We start from the raw sequence: 19,936 nt of genomic DNA, 5'->3' as shown, positions 1-19,936 counted from the left end.
CGGCGAGCAGAGAGGCCAAGGGGGGGAGGAGAGGCCAGGCAGGTGAGTGAGCAGGCAGGTGGAAAGGTCCCGAGGATCAGCGGTGGCACGGCGTGGAACGGCGTGGCGAGCGGAGAGCAGGATTTTCAGGGAGCGAAGGCAGGAGCCGACACGGAGATCTGGGGAAGGCGAACAGCGAAAACACAGGTAAGCTTGGGAATACACGACAGGAAGTCACTGAAGGAGCCGACACTAACTTGGAAGTAGTCAATGATCCAGCGACGAGTGAATGTCCGCTGGCAGCTTAAGTAATTCCACCTGATGCCTTGATCCATCACAGGTGTGGTGGAGCCACGCCCACGTATCTGCCCAGAGGTGGAGACGCCTGAAACCCCTCTCCATCTCTGCTGGACAGCCAACAACTCACACACACAAAAACACAGGCCGGCCCTCCCTGGGTTATGACAGTACCCCCCCCTCAACGGGAGCCTCCAGGCGACCGAAACTTCTCTGGATACCGTCTCCGGAAGTCCCGCACCATGCCTTTATCCAAGACGTTAGCCTGGGACACCCAGGACCGTTCCTCAGGACCGTAGCCCTCCCAGTCCACCAAAAACTGGTAACCGCGCCCACGGCGACGTGCGTCCATAAGGCGACGGATAGTGTAGACCTGCTGGCCGTCAATAATCCGAGCGGGGGGAGGAGAACCAGACGGGGGGCACAAAGGACTGGAGGAGACAGGTTTGAGTTGTGAAACATGAAAGACGTTGTGGATGCGCATGTTACGAGGCAACTTTAGACGGACAGACACAGGATTGACAATAGACTCAATCTCGAACGGCCCAAGGAAGGTTGGAGCGAGCTTCCGAGACTCCACACGCACTGGAACATTCTTAGTGGACAGCCATACCTGCTGACCCGGCTGGTAGTCTGGTGCAGGGGTCCGGTGGCGATCAGCAATCCGCTTGTTCCGCTCTTTGGTCCGGAGAAGAGCAGCGTGGGTGGCCTTCCATACCCGACGACAGCGACGAAGGTGATGTTGGACAGAGGGAATGGTGAGGTCCTCTTCGATGGCAGGAAGGAGAGGTGGTTGAAAACCCTGAGCAGCTTCAAACGGGGACATGCCCGTGCCGGTGGAAGAGAGAGAGTTGTGCGCGTACTCAATCCAAGGTAGATGAGAGCTCCAGGTGGCCTGATTGGAAGATGCCACGCACCGCAAAGCTGCCTCTAACTCCTGGTTGGCACGTTCGGTCTGGCCGTTGGTCTGTGGATGGTAACCAGAGGAGAGGCTCACCTTAGCTCCGAGGGATTCGCAGAACGCCTTCCACACCCGGGATGTGAATTGGGGCCCCCGATCGGACACTATATCTTCAGGAATTCCATGTAGTCGGAAGACATGGTTGGTCAGGAGTTGTGCTGTTTCCAGGGCGGAAGGAAGCTTGGGCAAGGCGATGAAGTGAGCTGCCTTGGAAAAACGGTCTATGATGGTCAGGACAACGGTATTCCCTTCTGAAGGAGGGAGGCCAGTGATAAAGTCCAGCGCTATGTGGGACCATGGTCGCTTGGGAGTAGGCAGCGGCCTAAGGAGACCAGAGGGAGAAGACAACAATGGTTTATTCTGTGCACAGATACTGCATGCTGCCACGTACTCACGGGTCTCCTTGATCAGCGTGGGCCACCAAAAATAGCGCTGGAGAAAGGAGACCATGCGATTAGCTCCGGGATGACAGGTGAATCTAGCTGTATGTGCCCACTGCAGAACCCGGGCCCGAACCTGGGAGGGCACATAGAGGCGATTGGGGGGTCCGGTGCCAGGGTCTGGTTCGGCCTGGAGAGCCGCTCGAACGGCGGACTCGATCTCCCAGGTGAGGGTGCCGACAACGCAGGAGGGAGGCACGATAAACTCCGGCTGGACAGAGTGGTCCGAGGAGCAGAATTGTCGAGATAAGGCGTCGGGCTTCACATTCCGTGACCCAGGCCTGTAGGAGATGGTGAAGTTGAAGCGAGTGAAAAACAAGGCCCACCTGGCTTGTCGCGCATTAAGGCGCTTAGCGGACCGGAGATATGCCAGATTCTTGTGGTCCGTCCACACCAGGAATGGATGGGTCGCGCCCTCCAGCCAGTGCCGCCATTCCTCCAAAGCCAACTTGATGGCCAACAGTTCCCGATCCCCCACATCGTAGTTCTGCTCAGCTGGCGAGAGGCGACGGGAAAAAAAAGCACAGGGTCGAAGGCCACCTGTGGCCTGTTGAGAAAGGACTGCCCCCACTCCCACGTCGGAAGCGTCCACCTCCACCACGAAGGCCCTGGACAGGTCAGGCTGGATGAGAACCGGAGCGGAGGCGAACCGATTCTTCAGAAAAGAGAAAGCACCAGCCGCAGCCGAGGTCCACCTGAAAGGCAACTTGGGAGAGGTGAGAGAAGTAAGAGCATGGGTGATGGTGCTAAAGTCCTTAATGAAGCGGCGATAGAAATTAGCGAATCCGAGAAAACGCTGTAGCTGTTTCCGATCCGATGGCTCGGGCCAATCCAGAACCGCCTGTACCTTAACCGGGTCAGCTTCCAGTCGCCCCTTTCCAATGATGTAACCCAAAAAGGAGACAGACTCAACGTGAAATTCGCACTTCTCTCCTTTCACAAACAACCGGTTCTCCAACAGCCGCTGCAACACCAGCCGAACGTGCTTCCTGTGCTCCTGCAACGAGGGAGAGAAAATCAGGATGTCATCCAAGTAAACGAACACAAAGTGGTTAATGAAGTCCCTAAGGACGTCGTTAACGAGGGCCTGGAACACTGCCGGGGCATTGGTCAACCCGAAGGGCATCACGAGGTACTCGAAGTGACCGAGATGGGTGTTGAAAGCTGTTTTCCATTCATCTCCTTCTTGTATGCGAACGAGATGATAGGCGTTCCGGAGGTCCAGTTTAGTGAAGACGGTCGCCCCCTGTAGGAGCTCAAAAGCGGAGGTGAGGAGTGGCAGTGGATACTTATTACGAACAGTGATAGCATTGAGGCCCCGGTAGTCAATACAGGGGCGGAGAGACTTGTCTTTCTTTGACACGAAGAAGAATCCAGCGGCCATGGGAGAAGTGGACGGCCGAATGAGGCCAGCTGCCTGGGCTTCGGTAATATACCGGTCCATGGCGTCCCGTTCATGCTGAGAAAGGCTGTAGAGTCTGCTGGATGGATAGGGAGCCCCAGGCACGAGATTGATGGCGCAATCGTAGGGTCTGTGAGGAGGCAAAGAGACGGCCCGGTCCTTACTGAACACCTCAGCCAGATCGTGATAGGCTGAGGGCACCCCAGACAGATCGGATTTTGTCTCCCCCCTGGGCGTGGACGAGCGGTTAACAGAGGGCGTGGCGGACCGGAGACAATGCTGGTGGCACCGCTCGCTCCACCCTGCGATGCTTCGAGTTGTCCAATTGATATGGGGGTTATGCAACTGTAACCACGGAAAGCCAAGGACGATGGGAGTCTGTTGTGAATCAAAAAGAAAAAATGACAACTGTTCTGAATGGTTACCCGACAGGGTGAGGGAGAGTGGCTGGGTCTTGTGAGTGATAACAGAGAGAGCAGCGCCGTCCAGTGCCGAGACCCGGAGCGGAGTGGGCAAGGCTATGGATGGAACATCCCACTGCTGGGCGAGGGCGGAATCCATAAGATTTTGCTCAGCCCCAGAATCTATTAATGCCAACGCCGTGTGGGAACCGGAGGGAAGCACAAGCTTTGCCTGGAGCGTGAATCTCGGCAGGGAGGAACAAGAGTTAAGTTGGCCCGCCAGTACCCCCACCTTTACTGACGGACACGACCTTTTGGGCGAACAGGACAGGAAGCGATGAAGTGACCCATCTTGCCACAATACATGCATTCCCCTGCCTCCCATCTCCGTCGTCGTTCCAAAGCAGACAATCTGGCCCGTCCAAGCTGCATGGGTTGCTCCTCCGCGCCACCAGGAGTCGCCGTGCGCCTGGCGTCATCCTCCGGGGATCCTCTCCGGTCACCGGAAGCAGCGCGGTGAAAGGCATGCTGGGAGTCGTAGTTGCCCGGGGTCCGCCGAGCTCTCAGGCGATCGTCTAGCCGAATACACAGTGAAATTACCGCCTCCAGAGAAAGAGGTAAATCGCGGGTTGCAAGTTCATATTTGAGGTCGTCACTAATGCTATTCAAAAATACTCCTCTGAGCGCTCTCTCCTCCCAGCCGGCTTCCTCGGCGAGAATGCGGAAGTCCACGGAAAAATCCGCCATACGCTGTCTGCCCTGCCGCAGATTGACCAATCTCTGAGCCGCAGCCTCGGGGCAGGATCCCTTGTCAAAAACTTCCTTAAAGCGAGACAGAAAAGTGGGGAAAGACAGGTCGGGGTTACCTCGTAAAACAGCGTGCCCCCACTCCAACGCCCGTCCCCGGAACAGGTTGACCATAAATCCAATTTTTGCGCAGTCTGAAGCGTAGGCGAGTCTTTGCTGTCTGAAAACTAGTGAACACTGAGTTAGAAATCCTCCACACTTCCCTAGCTCACCATGGAATACCTCAGGAGTGGGCAGGGCTTTCTCCGGTGTTCCGGTGGCTTCGGATGCGGAGGCTGACACTACCGACGGTGCCGGCGGCGGGGCAGATGAATCGGGCTGGTGAGGCATGGCAGATAACACAGTGGGTTCCAACATACCCCGTAAGTCAGCCAGGTGTTGAGTGGTAGCACTGAGTTGGCTTGTGATCAGGCGAAGCATGTGGTCATGGCGCTGGAGGGTCTCTTCCTGGTTGGCCAAAGTCCTGCTGATGGGATCAGCCTCCGCGGTGTCCGATTGTGGCTGGATCATTCTGTCACAACTGAGATGGAGAAGACACACAGGCGGTAATTGATGAGAGCAGAGTGCAAGTTTATTTACAGTGAGAATGTGTGAAGGGAAGCAGGTCCGGGGATTTTGTGGGAAACAGCTGGTGGCGAGCGGCGAGCAGAGAGGCCAAGGGGGGGAGGAGAGGCCAGGCAGGTGAGTGAGCAGGCAGGTGGAAAGGTCCCGAGGATCAGCGGTGGCACGGCGTGGAACGGCGTGGCGAGCGGAGAGCAGGATTTTCAGGGAGCGAAGGCAGGAGCCGACACGGAGATCTGGGGAAGGCGAACAGCGAAAACACAGGTAAGCTTGGGAATACACGACAGGAAGTCACTGAAGGAGCCGACACTAACTTGGAAGTAGTCAATGATCCAGCGACGAGTGAATGTCCGCTGGCAGCTTAAGTAATTCCACCTGATGCCTTGATCCATCACAGGTGTGGTGGAGCCACGCCCACGTATCTGCCCAGAGGTGGAGACGCCTGAAACCCCTCTCCATCTCTGCTGGACAGCCAACAACTCACACACACAAAAACACAGGCCGGCCCTCCCTGGGTTATGACAGAATGTCTGGCAGCAGTTTACCTCATCCACCCTTCAGGCCTCCATAAACTTTCTCCACATTTACTACATTAAAAAATAATAATGTTTTCCATCTTCTCTTGCAGGACAAAGGACTCTCCACCACAGGAGTGATGTCCTAGAGACCGTAGTTCTCGTCAACCCTTCAGAAGACACTGTTTTATCAGAAGTAAGATCAGCATATTCTGACCTTTCAGTCTTCTGTCACACAAACACTTTTCAGGCACTGAAAATAAACCTTTTGGGAAACTCCTTTGAGGGCAATAATATTTATGACCTTTTTAGGTTTTGCTGTGTACCCAGGGTACAAACTGAACTCCTGGTTTAGAGCTAATCAGTCACTGTGGTATAGATGATATAAAACATGGACGATGACTTCACCCATTGGTTTTGGCTGCCCCATGTCGAGTTTTTGGAGCCAGAAGTTACCACCAGTTAGAAGAGAAGATGGAGTCCTAAGCTGTCAGCTAATGCCAGCAAGCTCAGCTAGCAATCTGCATCTATAAATTGTATGCACACAACACACAGACACACGATTGGTGTTAGTTTTGTTGTAATATTCTAGAATTTTACTCACCAAAACTGAAGCACAAATTTCTTTAAAGGTCTGTACCACACAGAAAGCTGTATTATTTATCTGATAATTCCAATAAAAATGCTCCAAAAGTCGCCAACAGCAAAAAACGGCAGAGAGGTCCAGTTCAGTGAGGTCCAGTTTAACACGGGTGCAGATACACAGTCGGCTACAGCTGAATGTGTGGGGACACATGTCAGTAACAGCAGCCACGTCCCTAACTCCTTTTTTGGGGGGATTAACTATCTTTTGGAACCAACCTCACATTTCATTTTCAGCTCTGAAGGGTTCTACACAACCCTCCGTTCAGTGCACATGCCCACTGTATACATTTGGTTATGTGACATGAGTCTTCAGACATGTCTCTATGGAAATACATACAAGACTGTGCTCAGACTGTGCTAACAGACAGAGATTGTTTTCATTTTAAAACACAATTTTAAAATGACCAATTATTTGTGTGACTCTGGCCTTAATTGTTAAGCTATCCTACACGTTTACCTAAATACAGTCTGAGGCATGAGAGTTACTAGGTGACAGAATAAGTACAAAAAAAAATCTGGGGCAACGCAATAATGTAGTGTTAGGGCACAAACACCCTCATCATTTCGCTCGCATTTACTGTCCTCTCTTTATCTGTTACACACCAACTTTAAGTTGTTTCTAGTGTGTTTTGTATCTGATGGTCTGATTTCAGTTGCTTGTACCAAGTATTTAGCATCATCTCTTTGTCCCTGATGGGAGGCGAGACAGGTGAAACATTTCAGCCCATTAATGCTAAATCTTGTTAACCTTGACACAGTTAGAGTGCATCTTTCTTTATCACTGATGCAGACATTTCTCTTTGTGGTTCCCCTTTAACTGTCCTCTGTCCCCCTCTGTCCTTTTTTTCTCCACTGTGTGTGTCCCAGATCCAGTCTTTGGTCACAGACTCAGCAGGACACAAGCTTCTGGTCTTGAGTGGGCAGAGCTCAGATCACGGTACCCTCCTCCTTCAAACCGGTGTTTTCACCTACCAGACCTTTTCACGTGTCTTTGCTGATCCTGGGGTAAGTCAAAGTTTATACTTTGCCTTCACAATTACATGTGGGTGCTTAAAAGCTGTTCAGTTTGAAAGGACAAACACAAATTTTAATTAATCATAAAATGACTGCAATTGTAGTGTATTAATTTTATAATGTATGTGTTTGTGCATTATTTAACCTTAGCTTAGGCTTCTTTTATTTTTTTTTACACACTATGCATTTCTGCTTTGTGCCTTATGCAAATGAGGGCTTGTCATTTAAAGTGTGTGATGGTGTCACATTTGTCGATCGATGCCAGGCTCACAGCAGAAATGGTTTTCTTCAGTTAGGAGACTCCTAAAGAGCTGAGGCGCTTAGCTAATCTAGCTGAAAATAGTGCTGTCAGTCAGGACTATTTACTTTTTCTTGCGGATGCTCTGACTTACCGTCTGCTTCAATTAGCAGCCTACACGGACACACAGGTTGACCACTGTACACACAAATAATACAAAATCAAATTAAAATGGAAATTACCAATTGCCTAGTTTTTTTTTTCCATATTTTTTCTTTATTTAGGTATGATTTGGCCAGTTTTGGTCATTCATCTAATTGTATTTACAATTCTTGTAATATCTTCCCTTGACATAAAGGTTGTGTGTTTATGTGTGTACAATCACTGACTCAGATGTCTTCGGGTGTGTCTTTCCTGCAGGTCAGTGAATTGCTGGGCACGTCAGCCCCCAAGCAGCAGGCTACACTTACTGTGTCCTGCCGTGGGGAGGTGGGCTGGAGCTCCCTGGGACTGCAGCAGACCCTGCGGGAGTTCTTTGAATACAAACTAAACCCTGAAACTGTTCTCCCCAAGATGGAGGGCGTCACAGAGTTCACAGAGTACATCTCTGAAACCGTTGACGTCCCTTCACCTTTCGACCTCCTGGAGCCTCCCACTTCTGGAGGCTTCCTGAAACTGTCCAAGCCATGCTGCTACATCTTTCCAGGTGGAAGAGGAGACTCTGCTCTCTTTGCTGTGAATGGGTTCAACATCTTAGTGGATGGAGGCTCTGATCGAAAATCCTGCTTCTGGAAACTGGTCCGTCACTTGGACCGCATCGATTCAATTCTGCTCACACACATCGGCGCTGACAATCTCCCAGGGATCAATGGGCTTCTTCAGAGGAAGATAGCAGAACAGGAAGAGGAGCAGTCACAAGGCTCTACCAACTATAGCGACTGGATGAAGAACCTGATTTCTCCTGAACTCGGTGTTGTCTTCTTCAATGTGCCAGAGAAGCTTCGTATGCCAGAATCGAATCTTAAAGTGAAACGCAGCATTGAAGAGGCCTCACTTACTTTACAGTACCTTAACAAACTTAGTATCAAGCCGGAGCCTCTCTTTCGTGTGGTCAGCAACACTATTGAGCCCATTACACTTTTCCACAAGATGGGAGTGGGCAGGTTAGACATGTATATTCTTAACCCTGTCAAAGACAGTAAAGAGATGCAGTTTTTAATGCAGAAGTGGGCTGGCAACAGCAAGGCCAAAACTGGTATTGTGCTGCCCAACGGGAAAGAAGGAGAAATATCTGTGCCCTACCTGACATCAGTCACGGCCTTAGTTGTCTGGCTCCCCGCCAACCCTGCAGAAAAGATCGTCAGAGTGCTGTTCCCCGGGAATGCACCACAAAACAAGATTCTAGAGGGCCTAGAAAAATTGAAGCACCTTGACTTCTTGCGCTATCCTGTAGCCACACAAAAGGACATTGCCTCAGGAGCCCCTCCCTCTGTTATAAAACAAACCAAGTTAAAACAAAGGACAGATAGCAAAGAGAGTCTCAAATCCTCTCCCAAGACCACGGCAAAGGCCCCGAAGAAAGAAACTGAAGGGCAGGATGATGTGTCAGCCACCACAGAGGCAAAGAGTGACTCTGTGAAGGAAAATATATCAGAGAAAAAAGAGGAGAAAAAGCCTACCAAGACCATAAAATCTAAAACTGAAGTGCCAGAGAAGAAAAAACTCATGAAAGAAAAATCATTAAAAAAACATTCCAAGGAAAGAGTGTCAAAAATGGATGAGAAAAAGGACAAGGAAAAGAAGGAGATCAAGAAAGTCAAGAAGGATGACTCTGCCAAAAAAGATGACAAGAAAGATGCAAAGTTCAAGGAGGACAAGAAAAAGGACACATCCAAACCTGAGCTGAGAAAAATTACTAAGCCTGACCTGAAACCACTTACACCGGAGGTGAGGAAGACATTACATAAAGCTAAAGTGTCAAGTAAAGCCAAAACTGGGAAAAGCAAAGCAGCAAAGGCCGAACCTGCTGAACCCAAAGCAGAGGAGCCCAAACCTGAAGTTATTCAGCCTAAACCGATAGAAAATGGAGCTGTTGGGGGAACATCTGTTCCCTCCACACCCGAAGACCTCACCAAGGATTTTGAAGAACTGGAAACGACTGAAGTTAAGGTTGTTTCAGCAGAGCCAGCAGACAGTAATAAGGTTTCTTCTGAGCCACAAGCAGACAAAGAAGAGAAGAGCAAAGAACAAGAAGAGGTGTCTGAAATCCCACCTGGAACAAAGTCCCCTGAAAAGGAAGCACCAGCCACAGAAGTCAAAGTTGAAGCTAAAGACAAAGACAAGGAATCCATTCAGGAGACAGAAATGGAAGAGTCTCAAAAATTCGAAGACGAGGGAGCGCAAACTCAGGATGAGGATGAGGAAGAAGAGGAAGAGGCCCCAGCTGCTGAAAAGAAAGTACAGGAGGAAGAGGAAGAAGACATGGGAATAGGTGAAGAGGAAGACGAATCAAAGTGGAAGGAAGCAAAAGATGATGAGCTGGATAGAAAACATGAGCTGGAGGAAATGGAGAAATCAGAAAATCTCTCAGCCAAGATTGTGGCAAAAGAGGAACTACAAATGACTCCATCCAGGGATGAGAAAGAGGAGGAGGAAGAGGAGGAGGCAGTGGAGAAAGCCGAACTAGAGGAGGTAGAAGATTTAGATGTAATAGCCGATGAAGAGATCAAACCTGAAAGCGTTGTTGAAAGCAAAACCGCAGAAATTCTGACTGGAGCCAAAGTAGAAGAAGATGAAGAGGAGGAAGGCTACCTGTCGCACGTTGGAGGGGCCACTGCTCCCATAACCTCGATAGCTCAAGGTGCTGCTGCAGCCGAACCCATGTCCTACATCCAAGATGAAACCATTCCTGGCTACTCTGAGACAGAACAGACCATCTCTGATGAGGAGATTCATGAGGAGGCAGAGGAGAGAATACCCCACCTTCAGTATGATGTTGGAGCCTACGACATCTCTGTTCCAGATCAGACGGGCTCCTTTGTAAACATCCATGGCATGAGGGAGATGCAAGCTGCATCCATGACAGAGAAAGGTTTTATCCCAGGTGTGCAAGAGCAAGTATCTGTGTTCACCAACATCATCACTGCTCCTCTGGCAGAAGAGGAGCATGTATCTTCTGCAACTTCCATTACAGAGTATGACAAAATAGCCTCCTTTCCTACATCCATCGCTGAAGATCAGTCGGTGACATCTGTCGCAGCACCTCTAGCTGAGGAGCCACCTAAAACTCCGGTTTCCCTGTCAACCCCACCTGACTCCACTCAAGGCAAAGAGCAGCCTCTTTCTGCAGGAACTCTCTCACCGCCTTCCTTAGAAGATGACAAACAGTCCAAGTCTCCATCTGGTGATCTACAGCTTCCTGTTGCAGAAGTAAAGACAGCTGCTAAGGTTGCAGGTACTCAGGAAGAGGAGGCAGAACAAGAAGAGGAGGAGGAGGAAGACCAAACTCCTAATGTTGACATTTCACTTGAAAAACTCCAAGAGGGCTATGCTTCATCCCAAATGTTGCAGGGTAAAGAGAAAGACATTGAAAAGCTTGCTAGCTCAGGGTCACCTGAAAAATCTCTACAAGACATCAAACCTGACCATCTACCCGTTGAAGAGGAAAATATTGATGCAGTTACACCTAAAGATATTTCATCTGTTGTGCCTACTAGACCTTTTGGATCCGACTCAGTAACTTCAGAGAGTGAAGAGCGCTGCTTCAGTCCGGATGATATCACTGTGAAAATGGCCTCTCCTCCACAGTCTGGACCCTCGAGTGCCGCTCACTCTCCACTCCGTCAGTCACCAGTGGAAGACAAGATGAAGGACTTCCCTGATTGGCAGCTGCAAAAGCAAGAGGAATTTAGTGATATAGTGACCACCACTGAGGACAAAACTAGACAAAAAGATGATGCAGAAACCAAGACACAGGAAGACGTTGACAGACAAAAAGGAGATCAACATGAAGTAGAAACTGCAAAATCTTTGGACAAATCATTTGAAAAAGACATGAAAGCAGCTCCAGTGATGAAAGAGCCAGAGAAAGACACTTCATCAGTGCCAAAAGATGAAGGAAAACAGGCAGAAACAATACCTGCTGTTGCTGCATCTGTAACAGATGTACAACTACCAGTTTCAGAGAAGGATTCCCTCATCTCACCTGGGCTGGACTCTGACGACACGTTCAAAGAGAAAGAAACTAAAGTGCCTGAACCCGGTAAATTTCCAGAGAGGGAGAGTCGTTTCCTGGATGATGATGAAGATGATAACAAGAAAGATGATGATGATCGTGATGATAAAACTGGAGTTAAAACCATCAGGGCAGAACAGGAGACGGAAAAAGACGATACTTTAGATGCCAAACAAGTCAAGGAAGAACAGAAACAGGAATCTTTCATCCAGGAAGACATTTCTGCCATTAAGTCCATCACAGAGAAAGAAGCAGTGAAAGATGAGCCAGAAAAAGGCTACACTCCAATGGTCAAAGAGGCAGAGATGGAAATTGGTACTTTTGAGGACAAACAAGTTAAAGATGAGCAGATGCAGAAAGATGAAACACTAAAAGATGATTTTGACCTCAAAGCCACAGCTGAGGTTAAGGAGACCGAGGTTAAAAAGGATGATGTGTCTGGTAGTAAGATTTTAATGGAGGAGAAGAAAGAGACAGAAAAGAGTGATTCCTTTGATATTAGCATTTTAAAGATTCAAGAAAAAGAAGTCAAAGAGGTCCACCTTTCAGATATCAAGCTCGACAAGGAAGACACGATGAAAGAGGCAAAGAAAGAAGATCTCCCTTTCATGGAGCCTGCTCAAGATGAGAAGAAAAAGGAGACTGAAACATTCGATACCAAAGTTATCGAGGATAAGAAAGAGGAAAAAGAGAAGGAAAAGGTAGATGCGTCTGCTGCTGAGCCCTTTACTGTTGAGCAGAAGGAGGCGGAAAAAGAGATTTGCGATGTCGCTGTTACCAAAGTCAGCAAAGAAGAAGAACGTATTTGTAATAAAGATGAATCAGCCGTAAAAGAAGAAAAGGGGCAAGAGATTAGTATGGATATTACACCAACCACCAGCCTCGCCAAGTTAGAGGAAAAGGGCGAAACAACGAGTAAAGATGACTCTGTGCCCAAGCCAGCTACAGAAGACCAAGAAAAGGAGAAAAAAGAAAGAGAAGAAGAGAGTGCTGACACTAAATCTTCCAAGGAACCGGCTAAAGATATAACAACAGACAAGGACGACGCTTACATCCTCACACCCACTGTAGAAGCGGAGGAGAAGGAAGACATCGGTAAAGATGAGACTCCTGCTGCTGTTAAGCCTACTTTGGCAGAGGAAAAAGATAAACTGATAAGTACAGATGAAATTTCTGCTGTTAAACCAGCAGGTGGAGAAGAAAAGCAACAAGAGGAAAGTAAAACTCCTACTGCCATTAAACTTACCGAGATAGAAGACGAGCATGTAATCGTAACTAAAGACGATGGCTTCTCTGCTGCACCAGTCATCACAACAGATGCAAAGGAAACACTTCAGGCTGTCAAACCACTTGTTGAAGAAGAAAAGGAACAAGTGGCAAGTAAAGATGTAACTTCTGCTGTCAGACCAGCTAAGATGGAGGAAGAGGATGTAACAATGAGCAAAGATATTCTTCATGTCGAAACAAGCACAGAGAATGTCGTAGCCGGTGCTGCACCAACAGCGCAGGATGAAAAAGACAAAGAAATCGGTAAAGATATTTGCGCTGTTGAATCGACCGCAGAAGAAGAAAAAAAGAAAACGGTACCCGAGGAGGAAATGCTCTCTGTCAAACTGTCCAAGGAAGAAGAGACAATACAAGATCATAGTGTTGCTATCAAACCCATCAAAGAAGAAGAAAAAGTTACAGACCCTATTAAAGATGTAATTTCTGATATAAAACCCTCCACAGTGGAGGAAACCAAAGACACGGCTGGTGTTAAGTCCCTCACAGATGAGGAGAAGAAAGCCGAACTAAGAGATGTTCCATCAGATGTAAAACTCATCCAGGAAGAGGCAAAAGAAATACCCAAAGCACAAACCTATGAAAAAGAAACTGAAAAAATGGATGACAAGATTATTTCTGAAGGTGTATCCATAAAGGAGCAGAAGGAAAAGGACACTGATGATACTTATGTTAAAACCACTGAAGATGACAAAGATGTGGAAAAAACTGATATTTCAGACAAGCAAAAAGTAAAGCAGGAGCTTAAAGAGCAGGAGAAGGGAGATACCGATGACCACAAACCCATTTTGGAGGACAAAGAAGCTGTTATGGGTGATGTGACAAAAGAGAAAGAAGCAGACGCCACTGTAGAGCAGCCCATGGATGCAAAAAAGACAGAGCCATCTGAAGTTGAAACCATCGGGGAGGAAACAAAAGACACGGTGAAACATCTCATCTGTGAAGCAGAATCTATCAAACAGGAGCCAGAGAAGGAAGTGTGCACACCTATAATGTCTAAAGAAGAGAAACGAGAGAGAGATGATTTCCCATTTGAGTCCAAAGATCTTCCACAGGCTCAGACCTTGGAAGAGGAGAAGACTAAAAAGGATCATATTTGTGATGTTAGTGATAAGCTTGGAGAAACCTCAGATAAGCTTCCCGAAGCAGATAAAAAGGAGGATATTTTTGGCACTGCATCAGTAGAAAAGCAGCCAGACTCTTCCATAACAACATCCGTGACAGGTGACGTTTGTACTTCTGACCAAATCCTGGAGGAGAAAAAAGAAAAAGAATCAGAGGTCATTACTACTCTCGAAGACAGGATGGAAAAAGAAAAAGATGATGCGCATGTTGCCGAACTGAGCAAAGAACAGAAAATGGAGAAAGAACAAGAAAAAGAATACACCTATGAGACTGAAGACATTGTAGAAGAAAAGAAAAAATCAGCAGAGGATGAACAGATAACTAAAGAAAAGGATTCTGCCACCACAAGGACAGATGACATCTCAGAGAAGGAAAAACAAGACACCTCTGATGCAGACCACACCAAAGAGGAGAAATGGGAGAAAGAGGAATTACAGGAGAAGGACCTGGACAAAAGTGTGAAGCAACCTGCGCAGATGCTACCTGGAGAAGAAGTGTTGGCATCCAAGTCAGATTACAAACCTGCATTTGTGGTTCAGTCGTCTGACGAAGACAGAGAAGATGAAGAGGATGAAGACATTTGTATGGGAGGAGCAGGTTCCAGACCTTTGTCAGTGGAGCCTAGAAAATCTGACCATGACATCTCTTCTGCAAGTTTGACTTTAACCCAAACTCTACAGACAAGTGACCAAACAAAACCACCTACATCTCAACAGCCCACAGTGATTATACCTACCCTTACAATGCAGGAGCCCTCTATGGATGAAGACTTTAAAGAGCTTGGGAAAGAAGAATCCACGCTTTTCCCTGAAACAGACAAAAACATTGCAAAAACAGAAACTACACCTGCACCACTTGCCAAACCAGAGCCATCCTTTGATATTCCCACATCAAAGGAGACAACCTCTGCTAAACCAGAACCAGCATCAGAGTCATCTGAGAAAAAGCCTGTGCTATCAACAGTATCGAGCACCGACAGCCAACCCATGAGCTGCACACTTTCGAGCACTGAAAGCCAGTCTAGCGTGGAGGACGTGCCACAACAAGAGAAACAGATATCACCTGGGATGAGCTCAGGAGTTAGTGCTGCGGAGACGACAAAGCCAGATGAGAAACCAGTAAAGGAAACAGAGAGGGAGATGGAAGGAGAACGAGAGGTGGCTTCTCCGGGATTATCACAACCTTGTTCATATTTTATGCTGGACAAAGATTCTGAAGATGTCAGACGCGCCACTGACACGGCAAAAATGGAAAGTGAAAAAATAAGCACAGAGGAGACTGTCGGTGGAAGCCTTGAAGATGAGAAGCAAACCTTTGGTGCATCCAAGTATGATCCATATGAAAAACCCATTCCAAGAGATGACGATTCAGACTCACGAGAAGGGAGCGAGGTTACCCTTGGTTTTGATCATGCTACTGGCATCTGCATTGATGATAACAGAAGATTAAGCCAGGCGGAGGCTGGAGGAGCCATGTTCCTTCTGGATGATCAGTACAAAGAAGAACCACTGTCATTCAGTAGAGTTGACTATAGCCCAGTTTCCCTCACGGAGAGCGAAAGAAGCAGTCACCACAGTCAAAGTGCCTCCCCTAAATATGAAGACCGTGAGAAAGGCCAAGAGGAGGAGAGTGAGAGAGAAGAAAGAGCAGACACACCATATGCTGACAAAAGCTTTTCATCTTTAGAGGTACAAGACAACAAAATGTCCCAAGCTGCTGAGTCTTATTCTTTCAGTCCAAAGGAAGACAAACCAGAGAAGTCAGAGAAAGAGAAAGATGATATAAAGGAAGGTGCTGCGGCAGCTTTTCACACACAGGCGCCAGTAGAAAGCGATTTAGGTTCCAGTAGTGCTGCTATTGAGTCAGCAGGTGTAAGACAAGAAATATCCTCTCCCTCATGGAGCCAGTCAGATCTTGGTGCCCAAGCTTCAGGTACTACTTCAGCTTTTGGAGAATTCGGAGGGAAGGAAGCAACAGAAAAAGAGAAAGAAAAATCTGCTGAGTCACTCAAAGACAAAATGGACTCCTGTGACCATAAACGAGATGGATCTCCGTCTGGTCGGTACTCGCCTGCAGAAAAAGACATTTTACCTCAACAACCATCCGTGTTGGAGATGGAGGAAGCATCAAGTGATTCGAGGAGTGCCTCTTCAGCCACATTTATAGGACATGAAATAGATGATAATGTTTTGGCATCTGATTATAGTGAAATTAGCAGCTCTGCTACATCTAAATCCTTAAGCTATACTGAAGGAAAAGAGAGCCTGATAGACAAAAGGTTACTTGTAGAGGGAGAAGACTTTAACGTTGATGATGATGAAGATGAAGATGAGGAGGAGGAGGAGGAGGAAGAAGAGGAAGAGTCAAGTGATGTCGATATGGAAAAGGGTGCCAGAGAACAGTCTGAGAAGGAAATGTGCAGACGCGGCTCTGATGACAGTGCTGGGTTAGCAGAGGTAGAGGACTCAAATAAAAAGTCTCAGTTCCCCCATGCAAGCAAAGAGGAGGCTTTCTGTAAATCAACACCTGATGATGCTTTTAAAGCTGCAGACAAAGATGTGCAGGATGTAAGTAAAAAAGCACCTGAAACAAAACCACACAAAGAGGAAGACACTGTTAGCGATACAACCACATCCAAATCTCCTGAAACAACAGGTAAAGATGAAGGTAGAGCAACTCCAGCAGCAGATACGTCTGTGCAGAAAATGGATGAAAGCTCCATTGCTGCAGAAATTACCCCCAAACATACTGAAGTGACACAAGTAGAGGACACTGGCAAAACGCATTTGTCTCCTGAGCCATCCACAAAGAGGAGGTTGTCATCAGCAGAGGGCGTTTCTTCATCTGGTGTACTAGAATCAGAAAAAGGAGATGAAGACAAAGGGTCGTCATCACCAGAGTCAAGTTTTTCGCCAAAGGAAACTTGTCACCCAGTGTCAACAAGTAGCTTAACTGGCAGCTCTTTGGTAACAGACCAAACTGACTCCATATCAAAGCCCACATCGAGTCCCTCCTCATCACTAACAGGTAGCTATGCTGATATTGGACAAAGTAGATCTGTAGGTTATTCTGAGAGTTACTACAGTGAGGAGAGTCAAGTAGGATTAAAGGCTGACAGGAAAGACACCCCTGTGGTATCAGATACCTCCCAGCTAAGTGAGGATAAGTACTTCAGCCAAAGAGATGTCCAAGAAGGAAGTCAAGATGTGAGGCAGACCTCTGACATCACAGCAGAACATGAGGAGGCTGCCTCATCATCTTGCACATACACGACCTTAACATACTCTGGTTCAACACACTCCTCAACATCGTACAGTTACTCATATTCAGGTTCTGCCCACCTAAGCCAAAAGGTGGGAGACAAAGATCAACCCTATAAAGTATCAAGCTCTGAAATATCTTTGACCAAAGCGGAACCATCGTTCATGGCAGCATCTACAAGTTCCTGCTTTGGGGGGTTTCAGAGAGATGAGTACATGGAGGTCATGACTAAACCTGAAACAAAAGAGTCTTTGCCCAGTCAGCTTGGAGAGCCCAAACCATCATCTCCAGGCTTGTCTACCACTGCCAAGCAGCCTGAGGATCAAAGTGACTCTACAAAGCCAGACACAAAATCAACTACTGACAGCTTTCATGTGTTAGAATCCACGTTAAAAGCATCCTCCACACCGCTGTCTTTACAAAGTACAGAAGAAGTAAAGGAGAGTTCATCCACATCAGAGGCACGCTTTGATGTCTCTCCTCTCCAAAGGGCTGACTCTTCTGACAAAAGGTCCCAAGACAAGGAGCCTGATATGCTTGAAATGGAGGACAGCACCCTGCCATGTCGTATTGAATGTCAAAAAATCCACGTAGCTGAGCAAAAACAGACTTTTTCATCAATAACCGAATCATGTGTTACACAGAGTACCATATGCTCTGAAACAACAAAGACCGTCACCATTACCTCTACAGCTGTTCTGTCCAAACCTGATGCATCGGCAGAAACAACTCAGACAGCCTCAGTCACTCCGGTGAGTGACGCCGACACTACCAAAACCTCATGTGCCATAACACACCTGCCCAAATCAGAAGAGGTTAAAGAGAAAACACCACAGGTAAAAGAAGAAAAGACTGTTGGAGCTACTGCACCACCTAGGGAAGATGCCAAGGCATCAGAAAAAGAAGCACCTGAAAAAGATGAAAAGGGTCAAACACTAACACACTCTGAAGTCAAACAGGTAATAGAAGAAAAGAAAGTGGATGAAAAGAGCAGTAAAGACATCACAGAGGAGAAAAAAGCAACTTCTGTGAGTGAAAAAGTGAGTGAAAAGGTAGAAGATGGGAAACTAGGAGAGGCTGAAATGGTGGAGGAGAAAAGCTTATTGGCAAAGCTGCCTGAGAGACTGGAGGTAAGGCGAAAGAGCAGTATATCTGACTGGGAGCTACTGCAAAGGCCTGATGACTTCCCAAGTGCGCCCCCTCCAGGTTATGGTGATGATGATGATGAGGAGGAAGGAATGGAATGGATGGCCAGTGCCCACAGTACCTCAAAAGATACGTACCACACGGAAACATCTAGCAAAGGAGATATGCAGACTGATCGCCCTTCAGACTTGAACACTGGAGCTACTTCCTACTCTGCATCCCCACCAGGCTACTCCTCCTGTGAATATAAACATCGCAAAGGTGAACTGTCTCCATCCTTCATCAACCCCAGCCCTCATCAGCTCTCCAGTGATGAGGGTGAAGAGGATGGTGGCAGTGGCCACTCCCAGGAAGGGGGTGAGGACGATCAAGAGCAGCACTCTGTAAAAAGGAGGTCACACAAGCAGAGGCGCCACCATACTCAGAGTCACCATGGAGATGCTGGACAGGGGCAACACCAGCTGCCTGGCGCAATGTCATCTGGTTTGGCTGTGACTTTAGCTGGAGAGGAAACACCGCCAACATCAGTGAGTGAGTCGTTACCTTCGCAGTCTGACTCCGACGTCCCTCCAGAAACCGAGGAGTGTCCCTCAATAACAGCAGAGGGAAATCTGGACTCAGACGAAGATGCCGAGCATCTTCCAGTGGACAAATTGTCTGGAGCTGGTGGTGGCCACCATCCTTCGTCACCACGGTCATCTCAGAAGACTCATGATCCCCTTCCTAAACCGATGAAAGACCCTCTACCCCACCCCCCTCACCCAGATGTGTGCATGGTGGATCCAGAGGCTCTTCTCAATGATCACAGCAGTACAGAAAAAATTCTCAAGAAGGAGCACAAGACCACCAAGGGTCTGAGAAAGGGAAAACCCAAGTCAGCTTCTCCTGCTCGAAAGGGGGAAGTCAGGAAGAGGTCTTCTACTCCAGTGAAACAGTCTAAGGACTCTGCCTCACCTCGATCAGCCTCACTCAGGAGGAAGGACACCGAGAGAAGCTCCAGGTTGATCAAAATGTCTGAAACCCACGGTTCAAGGAGTGAGATCCTCAATCCTGGGAAAGGCTTGGTCAATGGCATCAAGAGCAGTTCAGGTGAGGTTAATTATTTACTGTAACACAACTTAAAATTAGTAAACCTTCAGAATAATTCCTGGTCAAGCTGTGTTCACACCAAATTAAATCAGAACAACTGCATTCATTATCATTACTGCCCCCAGATGTTTGACCCTCACTTTCTAGAGTAATACATACTCAGAGTTCAAAGATCCTGAAGGAGCACTTTAAGAACTTTGTACACAAAACCTGTGTCCTTTCTAATGGCCAGAGGGAGGCAATCGCTCTGGTTACAAAAAGACACCCCATTGTTTAGAAATCTACAGAAAAATAACTCTCAGCTGCTTTGCTCTGTGACCTCAGTAAATGTTCTCAATGAGTTTATGGTCTCGACCACTACTGTCAGGTCATGTTGAATAAAACATGAAGTTCTTTTTTTTTCATTTTGTGTGCCCTCATTACACTCAAAAACGATGGACCTTGTGATTGACAAGTCATCGGTTAACGAGCGTGCAGTGTTAGATCTGCTCTACACCTGTAACATCTGGTTTCAAAAAGCTAAGATGACAATGGCAA

General features: G+C 47.6%; 1 protein-coding gene across 1 annotated transcript in view; it reads left to right on the top strand.

The window, feature by feature from the left end:
* The window catches only part of map1ab (microtubule-associated protein 1Ab), a 90,755-nt gene that overhangs the window by 65,209 nt on the left and 5,610 nt on the right, over positions 1-19,936 (top strand). Inside the window, exons 3-5 of the mRNA XM_030731237.1 lie at positions 5,477-5,559; positions 6,876-7,013; positions 7,681-19,399. Of these exons, the coding sequence (XP_030587097.1) occupies positions 5,477-5,559; positions 6,876-7,013; positions 7,681-19,399 (11,940 nt within the window). The remainder of the gene's footprint in view (positions 1-5,476; positions 5,560-6,875; positions 7,014-7,680; positions 19,400-19,936) is intronic.

Source organism: Archocentrus centrarchus, chromosome 6, assembly GCF_007364275.1.
Source record: "Archocentrus centrarchus isolate MPI-CPG fArcCen1 chromosome 6, fArcCen1, whole genome shotgun sequence".
NCBI classification, from domain to species: domain Eukaryota; kingdom Metazoa; phylum Chordata; class Actinopteri; order Cichliformes; family Cichlidae; genus Archocentrus; species Archocentrus centrarchus.
The sequence above is the reverse complement of the archived record's forward strand: the minus strand, read 5'-3'. Positions and strand labels throughout refer to the sequence as shown.